The 24,489-nt window shown below is 46.2% G+C and overlaps 1 protein-coding gene across 5 annotated transcripts in view; it reads left to right on the forward strand.

Moving 5' to 3' along the window:
* The first annotated feature begins 441 nt into the window (after positions 1–441).
* The window catches only part of LOC137412871 (DDB1- and CUL4-associated factor 10), a 66,165-nt gene continuing 42,117 nt past the window's right edge, over positions 442–24,489 (forward strand). For 2 of the 5 annotated variants that reach the window (XM_068098213.2, XM_078769842.1), the window contains exons 1-4: positions 442–857; positions 11,450–11,563; positions 19,516–19,713; positions 19,980–20,137. In XM_068098213.2, the coding sequence (XP_067954314.2) occupies positions 742–857; positions 11,450–11,563; positions 19,516–19,713; positions 19,980–20,137 (586 nt within the window). In that variant the 5' untranslated portion in view covers positions 442–741. Of the gene's footprint in view, positions 878–11,449; positions 11,564–19,515; positions 19,714–19,979; positions 20,138–24,489 lie in introns of all 5 variants that reach the window. The other 3 variants (XM_078769840.1, XM_068098204.2, XM_068098200.2) reach the window with 2 other exon arrangements.

Here is a 24,489-nt window from a genome sequence, read left to right on the forward strand (position 1 = left end):
GGAAATTTAAATAACACGAGCTACTATTATTACTGTCTCATTTCGACGTACAACATGCATAAGCGACATGTTCATGAGGAAGAGGGAACAGCTGTCATATATGGGTTTCCGATTTGAGGTGTGTATAATTAATATATCAGCTTGGTTGGTACTTCCTCCTTTTTCCGCCGAGTCACCTTTTTTGGCACAGTATGAAAGGCCAAACAAAATAAATGTTTAGCGTGCATTGCATTAGATTATAATATTTCAAGAGTGGATATTTAACGGACATTAAATCATACGAGCTACTATTATCACTGTCTCATTTCGATGTACAACATGCGTAAGCGGCGAGTTGATGAGGAAGAGCGAACCGCCGTCATATATGGGGTTCCGGTTTGAGGTGTGTATAATTAATACATCAGCTCGGTTGGTACTTCATCCTTTTTTCCGCCGAATGTCACTTTTTTTGGCACAGTATATGAAGTCAAATTAAATAAATGCGTGGCTTGTACGTCGAATAAAACGGCATTCGAATTTCGACGGTAACGTGATGAGCATTCGCTACCTCATTGCTGTCAGATTTGACTATTAAGCTCTGTCCGGTTGGGTCTTACGTTCGTTGGGAAAGCAAGCAGTTACGCATGTCCCAGCGAGGGATAAGGACCGAGACTGGAGCGCAGGTCAGCTTCGTCCCGGCTCGCCACCCCCGTACCCCGCCCGGCTCCCGTGCTGGGTTGGCTGGGCACGCGCCGTGCGGGCATGGGGGCTCGTGCGCCGCTGCACGCCCTGTGCCGCGCGCTGGAGCCCCTCGGACGTGTACCCATGCCGACTCGCGTACATGGCGCTGTATTCAACGTGGAGTTTGCGCCAGACGGGTCAGAAAGGGGACGTCAGGGTAGAATTCACCACGTCGCACCATACGGAACACAACATTTCCTTTAAACAAGTGACGTGTTTATGTGCAATAACATTGATTGATGGTGCTCGATCGTTTACCAGTGATTATAACTAGTTACCACGAGATGACCTTAACCCTTTGAGATCACCAGTGGACCAAATTTCCATTGGTCTTCGCGGCCTCGTAGCATACCTACCTGTCGTACCGCTTGAGCATAAGCTTACCATAATCAGTTCAGTTTAAAGTTGTTTGCGGATGATACGAACTTGTATAGAGTAGTGGATAGGGGATGCAGATGCACCAACACTCCAGAATGTTATTTATGTGGCCATGAACTGTTCAAGATGCTGGCAAATTCCCTTTAAATTTAATGAGGCAAAATGTAAAGTTGTAAAAACAATTGGAAAAACATTATGAAGGGGGGTGGGGGGAGGAAGTAAAAACATTTTAATCTAGAGGAATGCGATAGTGTCGCCAACATGCCTCCGCAAAGTCCCACAACGGGTAGATGTTAATATTTCAATACAAATGGGTCGTAGATCATGTGCATGCAATTTCAGATTTTTAGGATAAGGAATTCGATTAAAACATTTTTGGTTATACCACTTCACCTATGATGTCATCATTACCATGCTTTTGTTCCCCATTGGGAGTACTTGACAATGTGCCAAGTTTCAAATTTTTCCATTCAGCGGTTTCTGATAAATATATATATTTTTTATTTGCATTTAATCCAAGGTGGCTGCCATACCACGTGTCCTATGACGTCACAATTGTCATCAAAACATTCTGCACGGGTGTCACTCCTACCCTGAAAGTTTCGTCTCGGACATATGGTTGCTGAGAAAAACGGGGTTTAGCCCGTACGGACGTACGTACAGACGGACAACCCAGAGGCATAAAAAACGTAAAAAATGTAAAAACATCATGGCAGAAGGAATCAGAAATTTGCATACACCATGGGCAAGGGGAGCTAAAGCAGAAAAATCAAGTCCGTAAGGGCGGAGAAGGACTTAGGGGTGCTCTTTGATTCAAGCTTATCTTTTAGTTGCCATATTGCAAATGCTGCTGAGAAAGTTAACTGTTGGCTCAGAATCATTAGGAGATCTTTTTCCGCATTAGATAAAAACGGGCCTGTACTATTATACAAAGCCATTGTACGAGCAACACTGGAGTACTGCAACTGCTCACCTTTTCACAAGAAAGACGAAGATTGTCTCGAGAAGGTGCAACAAAGAGCGACGAGCTTGTTACCAGAACTTCGCAGACTAGAGTATCTAGATAGATTGGGGCCACTTGGTCTAACCACTCTTGCATATCGACCAAGTAGAGCAGAGGTGATTGAAATTTTTAACATTTTCAGAGGATTGGATAATGTGGACTATAAGAAGTTTTTCACACTCGAGGAATCGACCAGGACAAGAGGGCATTCACTCAAGATGAAGAAGTTTCATTTTGAGACTAAAATCTGAGAGTGCTCCTTTTCCGTCCGTTGTATAAATAATTTGAATTTTCTTCTTAGTCACGTGGTTGAGTCTGGCACGTTAAATCAGTTCAAGTCTAATCTAGCATCTCTTGAAGTTTAACCCCTATACTAGAGTTTTAGGCACTGTGACGAGGGGCACGTAAGCTACGCTTTACGTCTCAAAATCCAGTAAATACCTTTCACCAAACCCAGGTGTGCATGGGCCGGGGGAGAGGGGGTAGGTTATAGGTTTGTTGTTATTATTGCCAAATGATGCTAGTATTATTATTATTGTTAATATTTTTTAGGATTAATTAATATATTCCTTGTTACAATGTTATCATCGTTTTTGTTATCTATTAAGTCATCTCGATTCTCCAAGAGATGAACTTATAAAATGGGTCATGATATCCGGATGTCTGTCTGTTAACTTTTTGTTCTTTTTGCCGCACATCCCTTATCACCTTGCTGATTGTCATGAAACTTGGCAAATGAATGCAAGACAGTATCCCGCACAATCGCTCGGGCTTCAATTTTGGATCATGGGGGCTCCCACGGGGGGTTCCCCCAAATCAACCAGAACTACAACCTCAAGAGATGACCGTCAGGCCACTCAGGGATATTTTGTTTCTAATTATAACGCCATGCCCGGGAAGGACCCATTAAGCTGCTCTATACACCTTAACATGTCGTGCGTTTAAAGCATGAGAATTCTTCCGGATTATTTATACTTAATTAACCTAATTAACTCAGGAGATCATAAACGATAATTTCGGTGTATGACATTCCACATCAGAAACCTCAAGTAGAACTCCATAAAAAAGATGCCTCACACACACACACAGCCATTTTACCTCACGTCTCGCGGAGTCTGTTATTTAATTTAAAAATTGATTTGTCCTAATTTTGTGCCGATTTCACTCTAGATTTCGACATAATTATTAAGATCATGAGTTCTGATCGTGAAATGTGGAATCAGATTTTGAATATGCGATATATTATGAAATCTTGCCAGGAGCCAATCACGTTGCGCCTAGCCTCACATAATCAGTCGGTGTAACCGCGAACGGACGGAGTGGTGGAGTGGTGGAGGTCTTGTGGTAGTGGGACTGTGTCCGAGGCGCAAGCGTGAGTCAATGTTGGGCAAATAAAGCGCGATGATGGTCGTTGGTCTTGCGGTGGAGGAAGACGGATGTGTTGTGGCGTGGAGGTGGTTTGTAGTTCTGTGGTGGTTAAACTTCAGTTGAGGTGCACCTAATGAGGTCCCTAATGAGGGAGCGCACCTAATGTGGCGCGAGAGAGATAGCGTTTGGCTCCAAAATGAAGATAAAAGGAAGAGAAAAAGTTGGGGGAAAACCCTAACTAAACTCCTCACAATGCGTATCCCGTTTTAAATGCACGAGACAAAAGGGAGAACTGTCTGGAACATTTAATAATGAAATAACTAACTCGGGATACTAGTGTATGTTGTGTCATTGCCGGGGCTGTGGGTTCACAGAACCGTAACTATATATGAGGGAACGAAGGGAAGTGCTTTGACTTGGGATGTCTGAGGTATTTCAAGTTAACCCAAGTTTGAGGCAGAGAAGTGCACTCAGCTCATCTATCTATAATTCCAGCAATCTCTGTGTGTCTGTGTGTCTGTGTGTCTGTGTGTCTGTGTGTCTGTGTGTCTGTGTGTCTGTGTGTCTGTGTGTTTGTCTGTGACCGCTGTTTCTCGACAACCACGGGTCCGATATACTTGAAACTTGCCAGGTATATTGCTGGGGACCCGAGGATGTGCCTTTTCAAGGTTTGAAATTAATCGGACAAGTACCTACCGAGCTATGTCCAAAAAACGCTTCAACCAATCAGAGAGCAGCGAGCTATCACGTGTGCCGAACCGTTAATGCAATGCAAGCGTTAATGCGTTAATGCAAGGCTTTTCTTTTTTTCCCTCTTCTCTTTCTACTTTTCCTTGCGATTAAATTGCAAACAGCCAAAATACGTTGGCGCTAATTGAATAATTGGCCATTAACACTAAAATAATCGTAACTGCGATATGCCAACTTCCGGACAGTGCAGCCTTCCATGTTGTTGTTGTTTGCAGCAGCTGTTTGCAGCAAGGCAAGGCTTTTCTTTTTTTCCCTCTTCTCTTTCTACTTTTCCTTGCGATTAAATTGCAAACAGCCAAAATACGTTGGCGCTAATTGAATAATTGGGCATTATGTTTTACAACTAATAAAAACGAATTTGCGATTCATTCGCTTTCCTGCGCGTTTGTGTACGCGATGGCGATTTCTTTACCAAACTCCGGAAGCCGTTCGCTTTGGACCGAACCATTGCATGTAAATAGAGGGGGGGGATTGTCACCACTCGCAAGCCGTTCGCTTTGGACCAAACTATTTCATGTAAATAGGGGGGGGGATATAATTTTAGATATATATATAGTACGGGCATGCCCTAGTCTTACTATAATTCACCAAATGTCCGTCCGTCCGTTCGAAGGTACCGCAAAAACGGCTGAACTGATCGCAACGATATTTTGGGTGGGTATTCCTGGGACCCCTGGGAGTAAAATAGGCTATATTGTTTTTCCAATTTTTCCAAGTTTTCCAATTTTCCAGTTTTTCCAAACACTATGGAATAATATTTACCGATATGTCCAGTGATGTGTTTTGTTGAAATTATACAAATACTGTTTCGATTTTGATGACAATTATGAACCTGCCGCGAATGCCGTGACGTATTCTATTTCCTAAACGTGAATTCGCGGATCGCCATATGCAGATTCGCCATTGACTGGGTATGGAACAAACGTACCCGTTTGTTTGCCAACGGGTACGTTTTTCATGGAAGTCCTTCACGAACTTGCTGTCCATGTCTGACGTGCGACTGAAGGTGCTACAGGAATGTGGAATTTATTGGTTTCATGCTTTAGCATTTGCCGTTTCTGCATTGTCTGTTTGCTTCTGGCCTCCCACCCATGCGTAGCACGTGTACCTCACTAGTTAATGTTAATTGAGGTTTTGGAGCTGATAAATAAGAAGATGAGCACCAGACGTCCTCCAGAAGATATTGTATGTGGACAATTTTGTGATAGTAGTGGAGAGCAAGCAGGAAGTGCTGGAAAAGTGGACTGAGGATGAGCCAAAGGAAGACTGAGGTGATGTGATTGTTCACGCATGAAGGCATGAAGGCAGGAAGGTGGGAAGACATTCCTTGTAGTCAGGGCCCTTAGGGATATTTTGGGGCCGTTTGGTTCAAATTCTTCCAAAAGCACCAAATTTGGCCCAGATGTTGCCCATGCCATACTCTTTCGACTTTTGACGGGCGCCCCCCCCCCCCCCCGGGGGGCCCATATTGGCGAAATACTAAATGGCCGCCACCCGGATTAGAGGAAAATCAGTTAAATAACCAAAAAGGTTGGAATCATGTATGATACCACTTTTCAGGGGTTTTCGAGGTCGAGGAATCCAATTATGATATTTTGATGATTCGAGGTCAAGGTCAACCCTCAAGGTCATCTTAAAGGTCATTTTTGAGTCAAACATGTTGGTTTTTGAGTTTTTTGTCAAGATTTACGCGAGGTTCACCACTTTATGTTTCTGGGTTGGGTAATCGAACTCTGACCTTATTTTTGACAATTAGAGGAAATATTTACATGTCTATTTCCTAATTTTCAGGCATATGCAGTTCATCAGTCTAATTACAAAGGTACGGATTTTGATGTTTTATGAACTGTATGCCATATCCTTGTGTTTAATTTTTGTGCGATCATGATCCGGGTTCATGTATACATGATTGTATACATGTCATAAATATGACGTCATAGGTCATGTGACCTGGCGGCCATATTGGATTTTATGAAAACCTTAAAATGGATCTCTACCTTCATTTTTCGATCGATTCATTTTGAACTTTGACCACTTATAGTACGCCATGTGATTGGATGCATATCCTAATTATGACGTCATAGGTCAGGTGACATGGCGGGATGGACCGGTATGGTCCCCGGATCATACCGCCCTTGGCGCCCGTCAAAAATCGAAAGAGTATGGCATGGGCAACATCTGCGCCAAATTTGATACTTTTGGAAGAATTTGAACCAAAATATCCCTAAGGGCCCTGACTAGGAGTAATTAAAATGGTTTTAGTTTTAAAAAAATATATGGGGAAGGGAAGACAAGATGCTAATAATAAATAGACAGACAGACCTGGTGGTCAACGGACAAATGAGTAAGGGAAGTAGACATACTTGACACAGGAAAAACGATACCTCTAAAATTGCGGGAAAATACCAGATTAGAACCACACAGCAAATGAGATTACAGGCAAGGAATCGAGCAAACACGAGCTGGTAGTGGCTACGGGGCTATGATGTCATTCGCCATGGCACAGGGCCTCGTGCGGCTCGGGTGGGAGACGTGAGGTTGTCGATGAGCGATGCATTCGTGGCTGTCCAAGCTGTCACTTCTCATGAGGAGTGACGAAGCAGAGAGAGGCTGCACATGCGTGCCAGCAGTTTTTATTCCCCCCTCGGACCACCTGCGGCTTGTCTCTATTGGTGCCTTCAAGACCGTTGTGCTCCTCAAGGTTGAGCCTTCCTAAGCCTCCCCACACTCTCTCCCAGGGCCCGACAGCTCACTTTGACGCTGTGCCCTGCTGTCTTCTGGCCAAACAGCTCATGATGTTGCGCATTATAAGCACGTAACACTTTCCGGGCTTTTGTGCCCACAAGTCCTCCACCTGGCCTCGTATGTACAAGAGGGTTTACATGATACAACGTCAACCTATTCTGTTATAACTATTCCAATCACCACCTCCTCGGTGCACATTTTACCATATAATTTGTTTAGTAATTGCCCCACATGAGATGAAGGTTGATTAAAAAGTTTTGTTCTTCATTACAGGCGCGAGGCTTATGGAAGAGCAAGGTGTAACTGACAGTGTAACAAACATCAAGGCAATGAATGAAGAGGAGAAGAGGAAACTGAAACTCGCAAGTAAAGTGGTTGAGTTAGGAAAGGTTAATGGGGATGGCAAGAGATGATGGTGCACTGCTTGCTTGAAATCCTGAAATAGTCAGGTTCACTCTGTTAACAATATAATTTCGTTAAAATTTTTTGGAGATTAGCAAACCTGTACATTTTTGGAATCATCAGAGCATGGAGAATCCGAAAATCAATGTTGGCATTTGCACAGACACCTGCATGGCCGCCATTTTGGATTTTCAAAATGGCCGCCATAAAATACATATTTTGTGCTATCTCGGCTTCGAGACAACCTATAAACTTAATTAAATATGCTAATCCTTTGTTTTCTGGGTCAAGGAATCCAATAAAGGCCTCAAAATAGTGCTCAGGATTATAGAAAAGCAACAAACAAAGGTAATTGAAAAGCATTGTCTTTATATTTGTGATATAACTGTATTACATAATACATGATATTGCAAGTCCTTTGAAGTTATCGGTATGGGTATATAAAGCAAGAAAGCAGCCTTGTTAGTATCAGATTGAACTATAAGTCCTATACACAGGATCTACTAGGTCTATACCGTTCAGGAATATGCTTTTACAGATCTTCATCACTGTCCTGAGTTTCATTTTCGCAAAGGTGTCTACGCAAATGTAAACATTAATTTTTGGATTCCTCACGCTCTGAATATTCCAAAAATGCATCGTTTTGCTAATCTCCAAAAATTTTGAACGAAAAAACGTAGTGAACCTGACTAAAAGGAAGAGCAAGACAGAACAGCCTCTGGAAGGTGGTTCCATAGATGGGAGAAGCGAGGAATAAAAGCGTTAAGGTGTGCAGTCAGCCTGGATTTAGGAAATTTAACCATAAAGGGGTTAGTAGAAGAACGAGTGCATCCTGCAGTTACTGGGGAGGGTCGGAGGACTGATAGAGTAGAGGAAGCAATGTTGGGAAATAGACGGTAGAAAACAAACAGAGAGACCACCGACCTGCTGCCTGCTACGTGAGGGCAACATACCTTGTGCTTAGGCCTCATCACCGGAGATTGCGATAAGTTTCAGAGCTTTAGATTCCAGAGAATCCAGGAGAGTCAGATGTGATGCTGGAACGCCAGCCCATAGTGGAGAGCAGGACTCCTTTGAGCTCCAGCCAAAGGCCTTACAGACTGTGAGTAGCTCTGAAAAGGTAAATGGTTACAGTGGGTGTTTTCTTGGACGTTGTTTATACACATTGGGTCGTATGAATTGTAAAGAAAATGGAACAACGCCTTTTCTGCAAAGTAACAGGCTCCAACTCTCCAGACCCCTTCCACATCAATAAAGTAATGAAAACGTCTAGGTTCACCATATTATTGACCCCAGGAACCAGCGTTGTGGAAGAACGGTTCTGCTTGTTCAATTTACCTTGTTGTAAATCCCGGTCCTGGCAACACACATGTTCCCGTGCTGTGGGCATGCCATCATAATGTTCGCACCAGTCTAAGCCTTCCCTGCCGACGTTCTCATCTGCACGATCACTGTCACTTTGTTCTTCAGAATCTTTAGCTCTGATTCACTTCATTGTGGTTTGAAAGAATATGGCTCTATTCCAGGAGAAAAAATGCATGTGTTACGGATGAGGCACGTTCCAATGTGGCGGCTCGGTTACAGTCTACTGACGCTGTGATGTCACTTCTACAGGCACTTCTTCCGGTGTGCGGCATTACGCAGTGCAGTATCTCTCTGAATTGGAACTTGGTTTGTCCAAATTTCTGCTCTACTCGGTGCATTGCCAAAAATCTTTATGGGCGTGTTTGGATAAAATATATTTAAATATCGGATTAAGTCAGTATTTATTGCTGCATTTAATTGCGCTTTAACTGTTTTGGACATGTGGCTCGTTTTCCGGACACTGATCCTGCTCACCAGGTACTCTCAGCAAGGGAGCCTCGTGAGTGGCGGAGGCCAACAGGCCGACCGCGTGCCTCGTGGTTGCAGCAGGTTGATTGGCATCTCAAGGAGATAGGGATGGGCCAGTCATCAGCCTGGCGGAGGGCCAGACGGAGGCCCCTGGAGTACCGCACTGCCTCGGCGCATGCTCCCATACCTGACCTGACCTTAACTGTTTGGTTTCCTAAACTCAACTTGGCAGCACCCTGGTTTCTAATCACTTCCTGTGACATACCTCGTACCATCGTACGCAATCCCGGCTTTGCTATTGGGCTGCGTACACCTGCCAGTGCTCACCTCTCGGTCTTGACAATTTAATTGTACGAGTAATGTATTGTATGATAGTATGTACAGGGTGAGCCATAAGCCTAAGGGGTAATAACACATTACAGTAATACAACAAGAAAGAGCAATCAGAGATTGCAGACTCTCGCCAGGACGTATGTTCAGTGGTTTCTAAGGCTTTTGTGTTAAAACAAATATGGCGGCCGAACCACGTGAGCAATGACGTCATTGTTATTTTTTATTCTCCACCAATTTATTCCTAGATGATGCTCAATAAATTTCATCTTGATCGGATGAAGTTTTGTACTTGTCGAATTATGACGTCATAATGGAGGCACCTATGACATCATCATTGACATTTTATTCCCCATGGAGAGTTCTTTACAATGAGCCATGTCTCAATTTTTTCTATGCAGTGCTTTCGGAGATGAAGAGGTGCAAACGTTTCGATTTTTCCAAGATGGTGGCCACATCACGTGATGTATGACGTCATATTTATAATTAAAAAATTCTACAGGTGGAGTTACACCTATGGTGAAAATTTCCTGTTAATTGGACCAACGGTTGCAGAGAAAATCATATTTATTCTGTGTGGACAAACAAACAAACCAGAAGACCTCATGTGGAGCACGATACTTGCAAAATCCAACCAAAAGTTTTCCATTGATACAGCAAATTTTCCATTTCATGAAGATTAAAATTTACGTTCTTGATCAAAGCTTGGGTCAACAGGATGAAAAGTGACGATTTTGCAGATGAAAAATGATGATTTTAGAAATTTGACCTTGAGTTGACCTTTGACCTTTTGACCTCAAAATAGTTGGTTTCCCAATTCAGTGAGGCAATACGCAAATGCTGTTCTATTTTCAAGTCAATCGGATGAACATTGACGTGTTTTCAGATGAAAATTGATGATTTTGGAAGTTTGACCTAGAGTTGACCTTTGACCTTTTGACCACAAAAATAGTTGGTTTTCCTATTTAGTGAGTCGATATGCAAATGCTGTTTAATTTTCAAGTCAATCGGTTGAAAATTGACAGCTTTTCAGATGAAAATTGCTGATTTTGAAAATTTGACCTTGAGTTGACCTTTGACCTTTTGACCTCAAAAAATAGTTCATTTCCAAATTTAGTGACTCAATATACAAATGCTATTCAATTTTCAAGCCAATCGGATTTAAAATGGCTATTTTAGAAATTTGACCTCCAGATGACCTTTGACCTCAAAATCAACGGGCTTCTCAATTGGGACGACCTATACAGCTTGGTGAAGTTTCGTGACGATCGGTTTGGAATTGTGACCTGTAGGCCGGTGACAAACAGACAGACAGACAGACAGAACCACAAACGCAACCGACCAATATACTTGAAAAATCTTAGATTTTGCAAGTAACAAACGGACTCAAAAGCAATACCCTCTCCTCCTCTGGCGAGGGTAACAATTACAATACCTCGAGGTATTACAATACGGTAACAATTAGACCTCGAGTGCATCCATACAATGTCTGCATTGTGTGTGTCAGGGAGGAATTATCACCTGTATTGTCGTAACTGACAGTTTTGCTAACTATGCTAGTTGATCTAGCTTCGTCTTGTACTTCATATCGACTTATTTATAAATGAAGTTAAGAAAAATGTGAAAATTAGCGAATTCTACTTGGACTCCACATAGACTGATGGGCCGAAAAAGACGGTATTATGGTGACATGACGGTCCAGGCTTTGTTTATCCACTGAGTGGCTCATATTCGCCAAGGCATTTATCTGTTATACACATTGCACCTGCTATGGGACATGGTGTGGTGTCTTCGGAAAACCTTTTTGTTGGAGAACTGTTGTGCATTAATGTAGTTAAATGACTGGTGGTGCTCCTCGTTGCATTCTCCGCATGTTGCATGCAATGTTACTTTTTTGTGTCCTTGTCGTGTGCTGTGCAGTAGTGTTCTGGCTGCAGCCTGTGAACAGTCCCAAGTGCTACTGATCGACCCACGCTGCTGCCGCCTTGTTCACACTGTGCCGTATGCTCACGAAGACTGTGTCAACAACATTCGGTAACTACCTGTGATTGTTGTTAAATTCTGCTTTTCCAGAGACACGTCGTGGTTGAATGAAACTTGTTTGCATTGGGGATGTTTGCACTAATTAAATCCACTTTTGTTGTACGATATTTTGTAGTTCGGTAAGATTTATTGTCCCCCGTCGCACCGCGGAGCGAAAGGGGGACTATCGTTTTCCCCTCCGTCCGTCCGTCCGTGCGTGCGTGCGTGCGTAAGCGAAGGACCGCATTCAAATTTGGTGTGTGGGTGCAACCCACGTCAAAATCCAAGATGGCCGCGGCCATGTATGTCTGATGCCATGTATGTCTGAACCTTGTGAGCGGACTATCTTGAAAAATAAGCAAAGTACCAACTTCTAATCTGGTGTGTGGGTGTATCTAGGCATAAGGAAGAACCCTATTGAAAATTGGGTCGCCACGTCAAAATCCAAGATGGCCGCCGCCATGTATGTCTGAACCTTGTGAGCTGAATATCTTGAAAAATAAACGAAGTACCAACTTCTAATCTGGTGTGTGGGTGTATCTAGGCATAAGGAAGAACGCTATTGAAAATTGGGTCGCCACGTCAAAATCCAAGATTGCCGCCTCCATGTATGTCTGAACCTTGTGAGGGAAATATCATATCGTAGCATGTTTTCTGCGTCTTCCACTTTGTCAACTCACATCACTTCCCCGACGGGGGACCTAGGCGTAACGCTTGTTACCTTTTGTACGAGTTTGAAAATTCCGAAAATAAAATGAATGCTTCCCCATTGAGCATATATTCACATTCCTGTAAAAGAATGTGCATTAAAACTAGAGCTTCCAGGGAAGCAGAACTCAACTGAACTGACTGGACAACTTTAAAGTAGGTCAGTTGTCTGTACTAGATTTGACTTAAATGAAAAGCCAACAACCTAGTGTAATAATTTTAAGGTCCTTGTATCCTTGTGTGGTAAGAGTCTCACACACCAAGTTTGATCAAAATCCATAAATATTTGTGGACGTTAAAGTCTTAACGTCGTTTCGGAGCTGAAAACAATATGGCGGCCATTTTGTGACGGATCGGGTTGGAATGCAATAGCAACCTACCTTGTGTGGTAAGGGTTAACCATTCTAAGTTTGATCAAAATCTGTTAATATTTGTGGACGCTAGAGTGTTAACATCGTTTTCATGAGCAAAAAAAAATGGTCGCCTAAGTCCGCCATTTTTCAACGGATCGGGCTGAAATGTAATACCAACCTGGTCCTTGGGGTAAGGATGCTGCATGTCAAGTTTGATCAGAATCGGTTGATATTTGTGGACGCTGGAGTGTTAACGTCGAAAAGTTAACGGACGACAGGCGCCGGACGCTGGAGGGTTCAGTATGTGATGAACTGTCCAGTTGAGTTAAAAATCGAACCAAGAAAGCATCTGAAAATGCAAAGCCTGTCCACATCTGTTTGTATCGTCATCTTCTTCTGTGTGCTCAAAATAATGAAAACAGTTTAAAATAAAAATACATAATGAAAATTGATGATGACATAACAATAGCCTTGACCTTTTGATCTAAAAAACAAACAAACAATCGGCTCGTAGCTTTTGATTGATTTGTGAACCAATGCAGTGACCCAATATGCAAATTCTTAAAATTTCAGGTCAATCGGATGAAAACTGACAATTTTAAGTGATGATGACCTTTGACCTTTTGACCAAATTATTAATTTGCCTTCTTCATATTCTCATAATAAAGCTTTGTTGAAAATTTGATGACAAAACTCAAATGGTGAAACGTTGTGGCCCAGACACAGACGGACACACACACACACACACACACACACACACACACACACACACACACACACACACACACACACACACACACACACACACGTGATTACAAAAGTCCGTCTCCTGCTGTGCACGGGACGGACTAACACTTGCAACAAGGTATAGTAAGATAGCCTTAACTGAAGGTCACGCTCCACTATGGCAGGGGTTCAACTACCACCACGTTTTTGGGGCGGACACGTCTTTGGAATGTGACGTTTGATTTGGTTGATTACAAATGAACACGGTGGATTGAATCCGGATCTTTGCTGAGCCCCCAGATAAGTCATAATTATGTGTAAAGCATACCAGGAGTTGTGAACCAAACTTCATTATGAGCAACTTTCAGAAGAATGAAGCGAAATAGTACAACTTCAGGAAACAAACGACGAACAAGAAACATTTTGCAACTGAAATGGAAGTGGGAAACCAGGGCGTGGTTATCAGTGACTAAGTGGCGAGTGCTACAGCGATGACGTGAATGGGCCTCCACTAGCCAGACTTGCTGCCCTATTTGCAGAGTATGCTCTGCTTGCGGAAACGGAACTTGTACCTGTAATGGCGGATGTAAAAAAGATGTTTGTACATCTGTCCCAACAACTGAATTGTAATCTTCTTCTTTTCCTCCTCTGCCCTTTATAAGGGGTGAGGTCCGATGGCACCAAGCTCCTGCCCTGCCTTGACCATGACACTCCTCCACTTCCCTCTGTCCTCAGCCAACTCTCTCCACTCTTCAACCACCCCCGTCCCCCACCTTATTGATATCCATCCTCACGCAATCCTGTCTACTTCCGCTGTCTCCCTCTTTTCCTCTTACATTGCTCCATCAACCTATTCGCTCTCTTTTCCATTCTCTCTTCCCCTATCCGTACTAAGTGTCCAGCCTATCCAACCTGACATTTCACCAATCTCCCCATCAAGCTCATCTGCACACCAATCTCCTCCCTCAGTTCATTCATTCTCCTTCTTTCCACCCTCTTCACTCCCACAATCATCCTGAACAGTTGTTCACACAAACCTGCAGCCTCTGTTGATGGCTCTTGTCATTACCAGTTTCCAGGCCGCAAAGCTGGGCCGACATTACACACGATATCAGAACCTTCCCTTTCAAATTCCTTGATATCTTTGTGTCTGCCATTACTCCCTCCACCCTCCTCCATGCATTTACACCCACCTGAATCCTCCTCCGTATCTCTGCCTCCAACTTACCATCCCCGGTCACTGTTCCCTCCAGATACTCAAACCTATTTCCCTGTCTGATCTCCTTCCCCTCTAACCTGATATTCATTTCTTTTCTCTGCTGCCCAACCCACATCACCTCGGTCTTCTCCATACTCCTCTTCAGCTCATGCTTACTAAATGCCTCCTTCCACTCTTCCAGTACGTCCTGCATCTCCCGCCCACTCTCCACCACAACAGCAAGATCGTCCACATACAACGTCCTCCCAATAATACCCCTCATATTCACCTTCCTGCTTACCAGCTCCATCACCATGATAAACATGAGCTGAGAGCGCTTCCTGGCCTCAAACCAATTTTCACACTCAACTCATCAGACATCCTACGACCAACCAAAACTCTTCCCTTTGTTCCCTTGGACATCCCTACCACCAACCTAACTTCTGCTTCCGGCACTCCCATCCATCTCGGTGTTGCCATCACCATCTCTCTCGGGACAGTGTCATAGGCCATCTCCAGATCCACAAATCTCAATGCCATTTTACCTTGCACCTCCAAACTATTCTCCACCAGCTGTCTCAGTGTGAACATCCCTTTTCTCGTTCCCCTACACTTTCTGAACCCCTGCTGCTCTTCACCGATCTCCTCCTCAAAACGATTCCTTATCCTCTCATCCAGAACCCTCTCCAACATCTTCATGACATGACTCAGGAGCGTAATGCCCCTGTACTTCCCCAGATCTTGAACATCCCCTTCCCCTTCCATATCGGCATAATTAACCCTGTCCTCCAATCCTCCGGAATTGAACCCTCTCTCATGAATACATACATTCAACAGCCTCTTCATCCACCTGACTCAGACTTCTCCCACTGCAATTTTCATCTCTGTTCAGCTGTTTGAGTTTGAAATATCCTTTCCACACCTTCAATACTGCACCCCTCTCGGTCACTAGCCTCCCGCCTCCATCCTTACAATCACTGGCACTCCCTTCATGTCCTTGCTATCTTAGTCCCTGTCCCGAGCCAATTTAAAGATCATTTTCTCCCCGCCATCCTCCTCCAACTGGTTATGCACCTCCTGTTCCATATCTTTCCTCATCTTATCCGCAGTTCTCCTTGCTGCTTTCTTCTTTTGCCCATTCAGGTGCAGCATCCACGCATTCGGTTGCCTCCCTTTATCCTTGATCTTCTCCATGCTCTTCCAAACCTTCTTTTCACCAACTGCCTTCGCTACTTCCTCCATCCACCGTACCTGGTTTCTATCCCTAAACGATGCACCCTTTTCTGACGTCCTTCCACACAACACTTCTGCAATTCCCCTAAATTCCTCTCCATACTTCTTCCATTCCTCCTCCAAACCTTCTGCGTCTTCGCTAAGTTGCTCATACCTGGCCCTCAGCCTCTCATTGTACTCGATGGTGACGTTTCCCCTACACTCCCTCCATCTAATATGTGGAGTCACCACCTGTCGCTATCTCCATGAGGGTAGATCAATCTATATATAATGGAGCAAGTGTTTGTTTGTACGTATATCCGCTCTTCACCCATTGGTTTGTCGACCCAAAAGCATCACAATAATATGTTCAATTTCATTGATATTTCTGTTCAATATTTTACAGCATGATAAATAAAATGTTTGTCTCTAAATATATGCTTAATGGTGGTAGTCCAATGTTAGTATGTTAGATCCTGGGAAATGCCGGTTGCCTCTGTGGGAGGAGGAAGGGGAATTGGTGGAGGTGGTAGGAGGCAGGAGAAGGGTGGAGGTGGGAGGAGGCAGAGCAAGGGGTGGAAGGAGGCATGGGATGGGGTGGAAGGAGGCAGGGGAGGGGATGGGGTGGAAGGAGGCAGGGGATGGGATGGGGTGGAAGGAGGCATGGGATGGGATGGGGTGGAAGGAGGCAGGGGATGGGATGGGGTGGAAGGAGGCAGGGGAGGGGATGGGATGAGGTGGGAGGAGGCAGAACATGGGGTGGAAGGAGGCAGAGCATGGGGTGGAAGGAGGCAGAGCATGGGGTGGAAGGAGGCAGAGCATGGGGTGGAAGGAGGCAGAGCATGGGGTGGAAGGAGGCAGAGCATGGGGTGGAAGGAGGCAGAGCATGGGGTGGAAGGAGGCAGAGCATGGGGTGGAAGGAGGCAGGGGATGGGATGGGGTGGAAGGAGGCAGGGGATGGGATGGGGTGGAAGGAGGCAGGGGATGGGATGGGGTGGAGGGAGGCAGGGGATGGGATGGGGTGGAAGGAGGCAGGGGATGGGATGGGGTGGAAGGAGGCAGGGGAGGGGATGGGATGAGGTGGGAGGAGGCAGAACATAGGGTGGGAGGAGGCAGGGGATGGGATGGGAGGAGGCAGGGGATGGGGTGGGAGGAGGCAGGGGATGGGGTGGGAGGAGGCAGGGGATGGGGTGGGAGGAGGCAGGGGATGGGGTGGGAGGAGGCAGGGGATGGGGTGGGGGGAGGCAGGGGATGGGGTGGGAGGAGGCAGGGGATGGGGTGGAAGGAGGCAGAGCATGGGGTGGAAGGAAGCAGGGGTTGGGGTGGGAGGAGGCAGGGGATGGGGTGGAAGGAGGCAGGGGATGGGGTGGGAGGAGGCAGAGCAAGGGGTGGGAGGAGGCAGGGGATGGGGTGGGAGGAGGCAGAGCAAGGGGTGGAAGGAGGAAGGGGAAGGGTGGAAGGAAAAAGGTGATGGGGTGGGAGGAGGCAGAGCAAGCGGTGGAAGGAGGAATGGGAAGGGTGGAAGGAAGAAGGGGAAGGGTGGGAGGAGGCAGGGGATGGGGTGGGAGGAGGCAGAGCAAGGGGTGGGAGGAGGCAGAGCAAGGGGTGGGAGGAGGCAGAGCATGGGGTGGAAGGAGGCAGAGCATGGGGTGGAAGGAGGCAGAGCATGGGGTGGAAGGAGGCAGAGCATGGGGTGGAAGGAGGCAGAGCATGGGGTGGAAGGAGGCAGAGCATGGGGTGGAAGGAGGCAGAGCATGGGGTGGAAGGAGGCAGAGCATGGGGTGGAAGGAGGCAGGGGATGGGATGGGGTGGAAGGAGGCAGGGGATGGGATGGGGTGGAAGGAGGCAGGGGATGGGATGGGGTGGAGGGAGGCAGGGGATGGGATGGGGTGGAAGGAGGCAGGGGATGGGATGGGGTGGAAGGAGGCAGGGGAGGGGATGGGATGAGGTGGGAGGAGGCAGAACATGGGGTGGGAGGAGGCAGGGGATGGGGTGGGAGGAGGCAGGGGATGGGGTGGGAGGAGGCAGGGGATGGGGTGGGAGGAGGCAGGGGATGGGGTGGGAGGAGGCAGGGGATGGGGTGGGAGGAGGCAGGGGATGGGGTGGGGGGAGGCAGGGGATGGGGTGGGAGGAGGCAGGGGATGGGGTGGAAGGAGGCAGAGCATGGGGTGGAAGGAAGCAGGGGTTGGGGTGGGAGGAGGCAGGGGATGGGGTGGAAGGAGGCAGGGGATGGGGTGGGAGGAGGCAGAGCAAGGGGTGGGAGGAGGCAGGGGATGGGGTGGGAGGAGGCAGGGGATGGGGTGGGAGGAGGCAGAGCAAGGGGTGGAAGGAGGAATGGGAAGGGTGGAAGGAAAAGGGAAGGGGTGGGAGGAGGCAGGTGATGGGGTGGGAGGAGGCAGGTGATGGGGCGGGAGGAGACAGAGCAATGGGTGGAAGGAGGAAGGGGAAGGGTGGAAGGAAAAAGGTGATGGGGTGGGAGGAGGCAGAGGAAGGGGTGGAAGGAGGAATGGGAAGGGTGGAAGGAAGAAGGGGAAGGGGTGGGAGGAGGCAGAGCAAGGGGTGGAAGGAGGAATGGGAAGGGTGGAAGGAAGAAGGGGAAGGGGTGGGAGGAGGCAGAGCAAGGGGTGGAAGGAGGAATGGGAAGGGTGGAAGGAAGAAGGGGAAGGGGTGGGAGGAGGCAGAGCAAGGGGTGGAAGGAGGAATGGGAAGGGTGGAAGGAAGAAGGGGAAGGGGTGGGAGGAGGCAGGGGATGGGGTGGGAGGAGGCAGAGCAAGGGGTGGAAGGAGGAAGGGGAAGGGTGGAAGGAAAAAGGTGATGGGGTGGGAGGAGGCAGAGCAAGGGGTGGAAGGAGGAATGGGAAGGGTGGAAGGAAGAAGGGGAAGGGGTGGGAGGAGGCAGGGGATGGGGTGGGAGGAGGCAGAGCAAGGGGTGGGAGGAGGCAGGGGATGGGGTGGGAGGAGGCAGGGGATGGGGTGGGAGGAGGCAGAGCAAGGGGTGGGAGGAGGCAGGGAATGGGGTGGGAGGAGGCAGGGGATGGGGTAGGAGGAGGCAGAGCAAGGGGTGGAAGGAGGAATGCGAAGGGTGGAAGGAAAAAGGGGAAGGGGTGGGAGGAGGCAGGTGATGGGGTGGGAGGAGGCAGGTGATGGGGTGGGAGGAGACAGAGCAATGGGTGGAAGGAGGAAGGGGAAGGGTGGAAGGAAAAAGGTGATGGGGTGGGAGGAGGCGGAGGAAGGGAAAGGGGTGGAAGGAGGAAGGGGAAGGGGTGGGAGGAGGGACCCGGCATTGCCCAGCAATGATGGACACAATGAGGTGGTGTTGAACCACCATATTTTGTCCTATAAACAAGTGTAAACGGGGAGGGGTTGTCCGATAAACAAATCAGTTTGTATTTGTCCAAATAGTTGACTGATGTCTTCGTATTTTGTATAAATGTACACAGATGTATCCTTACGTCATTGTCCTGCATGCAATTTGTATACACAACTCTCCTCAATGAGCCTCACATCACTGTCGAAAATAAAGAAAATACACTCATCGGACAACAGTTATTGCAGCCAACATACAACCAGTAACTGTTGAAAGGGGTTTATTTTGATTCGAAAGAAAGTTGTGTGTTTGGGCAATGGAGGCTCTGCAAGGCTGGGTGGGAGACTTTGAAACTTTGAAACACGTTTTCACACGTCACTCCATCTTCAGGCGCTGCAGGGAATTGTTGTAGAATCGTCCTGTTTTCCCATCGTTGTCATTAACACAACTATTTGTGGCAGGTTTCTGGACGGACGGCTTTTTGCTAGCTGTTCTGATGATACCACAGTGGCATTGTGGGACCAGCGCCGTCTGACGTGCCCGGTGAGCCGCCTGCGAGGTCACACGAGCTGGGTGAAGAACATCGAGTTTGAGCCTCTGGGTGGCCTTCTCGTCACTTCTGGCTTTGATGGCAATGTGCTTGTCTGGGAGACAAACAGGTCAGGATCGAAGGATGAGTTGGGGAGACAGGAAAACGATGTCTATCTTCATTCGTTTCGTGTTGCTCCTCAGCCCTCTAATTGTACATTTTCCGCGTGCTGACGATTTAAATTACCCGTTGCACTTTCTATAACGTTCACGTCGATGTGTTTTCATATGCCTCGTTCGACATGACTGTGCTCGTCTTGGCACAATTTATTTGCCGATGCTCCCGAAACTTGTGCATTTACAAATCCGCTCCGGAATGATCGTTGTCTCTCACCAGCTGCACAGAGGAAGGCTGTCCCCATCGAACATTCTTCCACACGAATTCTCTGATGCGTATGCGTTTAACTCCAGATTGCTCGAGTATGCTCATTTCTACCTCACCTGGGTACCTTCTCGTTCTGTATAACTTAGACCTTTCGCAGGCTGACATTCATGGTAAGTACCAGACATATGTGCGATGTTATGTAGATTTATTCATTTATTCCTGTTTGATGAAAATAATTTCTGAAATTATTTCATTCCGTAGTCGGCCATGAGACAATCCAGGGTTTGCTTTAGGTTTTTCTTGTGTAGCCAAAATATAAAATGTCTATTTTCTTTTTCTCTGGACCAATGTATTATTTGTGCTTAATTTATCAATTATGGGTGAGTATTTCATCGAAGCAAAATGAAAAATGAATTCAACTGTTTCTCATTTAATCATTACCTCTGGCACAGAAGGTGGACAGAGGTTGTGTTTTCACCCCTGGTTGTCTGCCTGTCTGTTTGTCTGTGAGCAGGAAATCTCAAATATTTATGAAAAGGGCCAAAAACGATATCTATCTATAATTCCAGTAATCTCTGTGTGTATGTTTGTATGTTTGTATGTTTGTATGTCTGTGACCGCTGTTTCTCGACAACCACGGGTCCGATATACTTTAAACTTGCCAGGTATATTGCTGGGGACCCGAGGATGTGCCTTTTCAAGGTTTGAAATTAATCGGACAAGTAGTTACCGAGCTATGGCGATTTAGCCGTTCGCCGTTCGCTTTGGCGTTGCGAATGGACCAAACCATTTCATGTAAATAGAGGGGGGGGTTCTGTGGTCGTTGCGAATGGACCAAACCATTTCATGTAAATAGAGGGGGGGGGGATTGTCACTGTACTCGCAAGCCGTTCGCCGTTCGCTTTGGCGTTGCGAATGGACCAAAACATTTCATGGACCAAACCATTTCATGTAAATAGAGGGGGGGGGGGATTGTCACCGTACTCGCGCCCACGTACCCACGTACCCACGTACGGGCATTGCACCCACGTACGGGCATGCCCTAGTACTGTAAAACATATGTCAAAAACTTATGGATGGATTCGGACGAAACTTCGTTGACAGGTTTTGTATGTGACCAGGATGAATTGATTAGATTTTGGTGAATATCCGGATCCGTGTCTGGATACGATGATTACCCTGCACCTGCGATGCGGAAAGCAGGGTTAGGCATTCGGTTGCGTGCGTACGTGTGGCGTGCGTACGTGTGGCGTGCGTACGTGTGGCGTGCGTATGTGTGCCGCGCGTACGTGTGCCGCGCGTACGTGTGCCGCGCGTACGTGTGCCGCGCGTACGTGTGGCGCGCGTACGTGTGGCGCGCGTACGTGTGGCGCGCGTACGTGTGGTGACTGTGGCGTACGTGCATGTCTGCATTTTAAAATTCATTTTCTCGGTAACCGTGGGCCCGATTGACATGAAATTTTACGATATTATGACGTCATAATTCGACAGGGACAAAGCTTAGTCTGATAAGTTTAAAATTTCTTGAGCGTGATCTACACAATTATATTAGAGAATATAAATTAATGATGTCATCGCTCACGTGGTCTGGCAGCCATATTGGATCAAAGAAAAAAAACGTTCAAAAACAGAAGAGTTGTCTCTCACCAAGTTGACTGTGCAAGGTAAGTATTCTATGAATACCAGCTACTGGTAGTTTTTTTTAGCTCACCTGGAACGAAGTTCAGGGGAGCTTATGCGATGGCGCGTCATCCGTCAGTCCATCCGTAAAAACTTGAAACTTACTCTGAAACCGCTGATGGGATTGCGACAAAATTTAGCACAAATTATATTTGTTGTGTTGTGACTAAAGTTTGTTCATGGAATTTAAAAAAAATCGGGTTCTAAGGGGGTCTACCAGGGTCAAAGCGGATCCAGGCTTGACCCCCCTCCCCACCCCACACCCCCCCCCCCCCCCCCCCAAAATAGGAATTTGCTTTTGCCTCTGAAACTACACACACTATTTCGATTAAACTTTACCACAACCTTCACCACCCATGATATACCAAAGTTTGTTCATGGCATTAAAAGAAATCTGCCCCTTTGGGGGTCTATGGGGGGGGGGGGCTTGCCCCCAAAATAGGTATTTCCTTTTTTCTCAGAACTGACACACACAATTTTGATGAAACCACCACAACCTTCATCATCCGTGATATACCAATGTTTGTTCAAAGCATTGGAAAAATTGGGGTCTGAGGAGGTACATAGGGGTGGGAGGGGGTTGTCCCCCAAAATAGGTATTTTTTTGTTCGTTTGTGTAAAGGCTTATGATTATGTTCGTATGATTCTACATGCTGCCCTGTCTTCTAGCAACCATTGAAATTGGTTTGAAATACCGTTAGTCAGTGCAGTATACTGTTTATTCTATCAGGTGAGCACCAGGGTTATTGCCCCGATGTATTTAGTGATTCTTCACCATTGAGAGATAATGTAGGGCCAAAAACGATATGTAGCACGATATCTCAAAAAGATATGGTGGATTCGGACGAAACTTGGTGGATTTGTTTGATAGGTTACAAGAATTAGCTGATTAGATTGTGATAAGGTATGGATGCAGATCCGGCCGCCATAAATCAGTGGGCTACAAAATGTAAGCTGTTCAGCCTGGCGAAGGTATGCCCCGAACGAGTGCCGTTCGAGTTAATTTTTTTTTTAATACAAAATGGAATGAAATACAACGAACTTTAATGCAGGAGACCATTTGGTCCATCATGCACGTGCTGCATCAACATCAAAATCTTTCCACTTTGTTTTTAATTTAGGAAATCGGCTTTAATGAAGATCTAGTCTGTTGCTGTGTAGCAATACCTACCCACAAACAACCTTAGAGATCATTAAAAGGAGAACTGAAAAATACTATTTCAAGATTCACAAGAAATGAAGAATAATAGTTCAATATTCAAGTCCAACTTTTATTGGTGACATATTTCCAGAAAATTTACTACAAACTGATTAGTAACTCAGAAAGGGCTATGGCATGCCCATACATAACAGCACAGACAGAAACGTGTACCATCAAGGCTTCCAAACATGTACCAGGTACCAACGTTGAGTAGTTAACATATAAATGCAAAACAAAGACCCACCCACATCTCTCACATGTGAATGGAGGGAATAACCCAGCAGGTCTCACCTACATTACCCTGTCTGGAAGCTGAAGGGTGTGTCACATTGGGATTCTGATGTGTGTACTACATGTAAATGTCGTTACAGCTATGGAGGGACTATGGAAGAGTTTGAAACAGCAAATGGCTTACCTTGTGTTGCTTTTCATGGTTGCTTTATGCAGCCATCTTCGGCTAGAACAGCATGGGAGGTTTCGATTTATTTATTCCTCGCCATCTGAAGTAATTGACCGCCCAGAGACGCCCGGAAGTGTCTGGAAACTTTAACAACCTCACTCCTCTCGAGTTGAACCAATTTTCCTCAGTTACATTCCCAGAGATGTATTATATTCGATGGTGCTGCCTTTCCTACCCCTCCCCTCATGCTGACCTCCTCGCAACCCCCTCCCCTCTATTCCCATATACAACTCTCTGGATGTTTCTGGAGGCCAATGAGAGGAAGGGGTATCAGAGAATGTGCAAAATGGACAAATAAACACTTTTTTCAGCAGTCGTAACTGCTGCTAAGCTCAATTCCGCAGTTTAAATTTTGAAATTTGTCTCGGATTAAGAGATACTAGGGCTCATCACAGTTTAGTTGCACAATTTGTGTGGATATTAAATAAAGGAAAAAACACTGGCACTGATGTTTGGACGATTGCAGGAAAACACCCTTCTTTCCCTGACCCACACAACTTTCCAGGCGTCTCCAAACTTCTCCGTGTTTATTATGACCCCATGGAGGACGCAGCCGCCTTCGCGGCAATCCCGCTGGTTAATTATTTTCATTGCACTCAATGAAGTTACACTTTCGGCGCATTCCTTAATCGTTTCTTCACTCGATATAATTCTCCGAACAGAGAACGAATGCCGTGGAATGAACGTATGGAAAAAGCCGCCATGGAACGAATGTATGGAAAAATGATGAGGAAGAAGAAATGTTGTGGCCGGAGGGAGTGTACGTGTGAAAATGCGTGTATAGGAATGAAAAAGGCACAAGGCGTGAAAGAAAAGCAAAAATATGGGGAACTCTATTCTGCAGATTTGAACTGCGAGCTGCGAAATATTGTGGGAAACGGCTCTCTGACTTCATGTTTTGAGACTGCTTTGGGGGTGGTGGGGGGGGGGGGGGGGGGGACAGAGAGACAGAGAGGCACAGCGAATTTGCCACACTCTGGTCTTTATCCTTCCACAGTCCATGGGACAGGGGTTCCATTGAACTTGCGAGACGTCTTGAGCACTTTCTGTTTCCGCCTTGATCACCCTGTGATTGTGGTTGAGTAACCATGCTCGTTGTTGTGTTGAAGCGAATGAAAGTAAAAGTAAATGGTGTGAAAGAGATCGGAAAAGGAAGAGATGGAGATATAGAAGGTGGGGAG

The sequence above is a fragment of the Myxine glutinosa genome, chromosome 1 (genome assembly GCF_964187855.1).
Source record: "Myxine glutinosa chromosome 1, kmMyxGlut1.1, whole genome shotgun sequence".
NCBI classification, from domain to species: Eukaryota; Metazoa; Chordata; class Myxini; order Myxiniformes; family Myxinidae; genus Myxine; species Myxine glutinosa.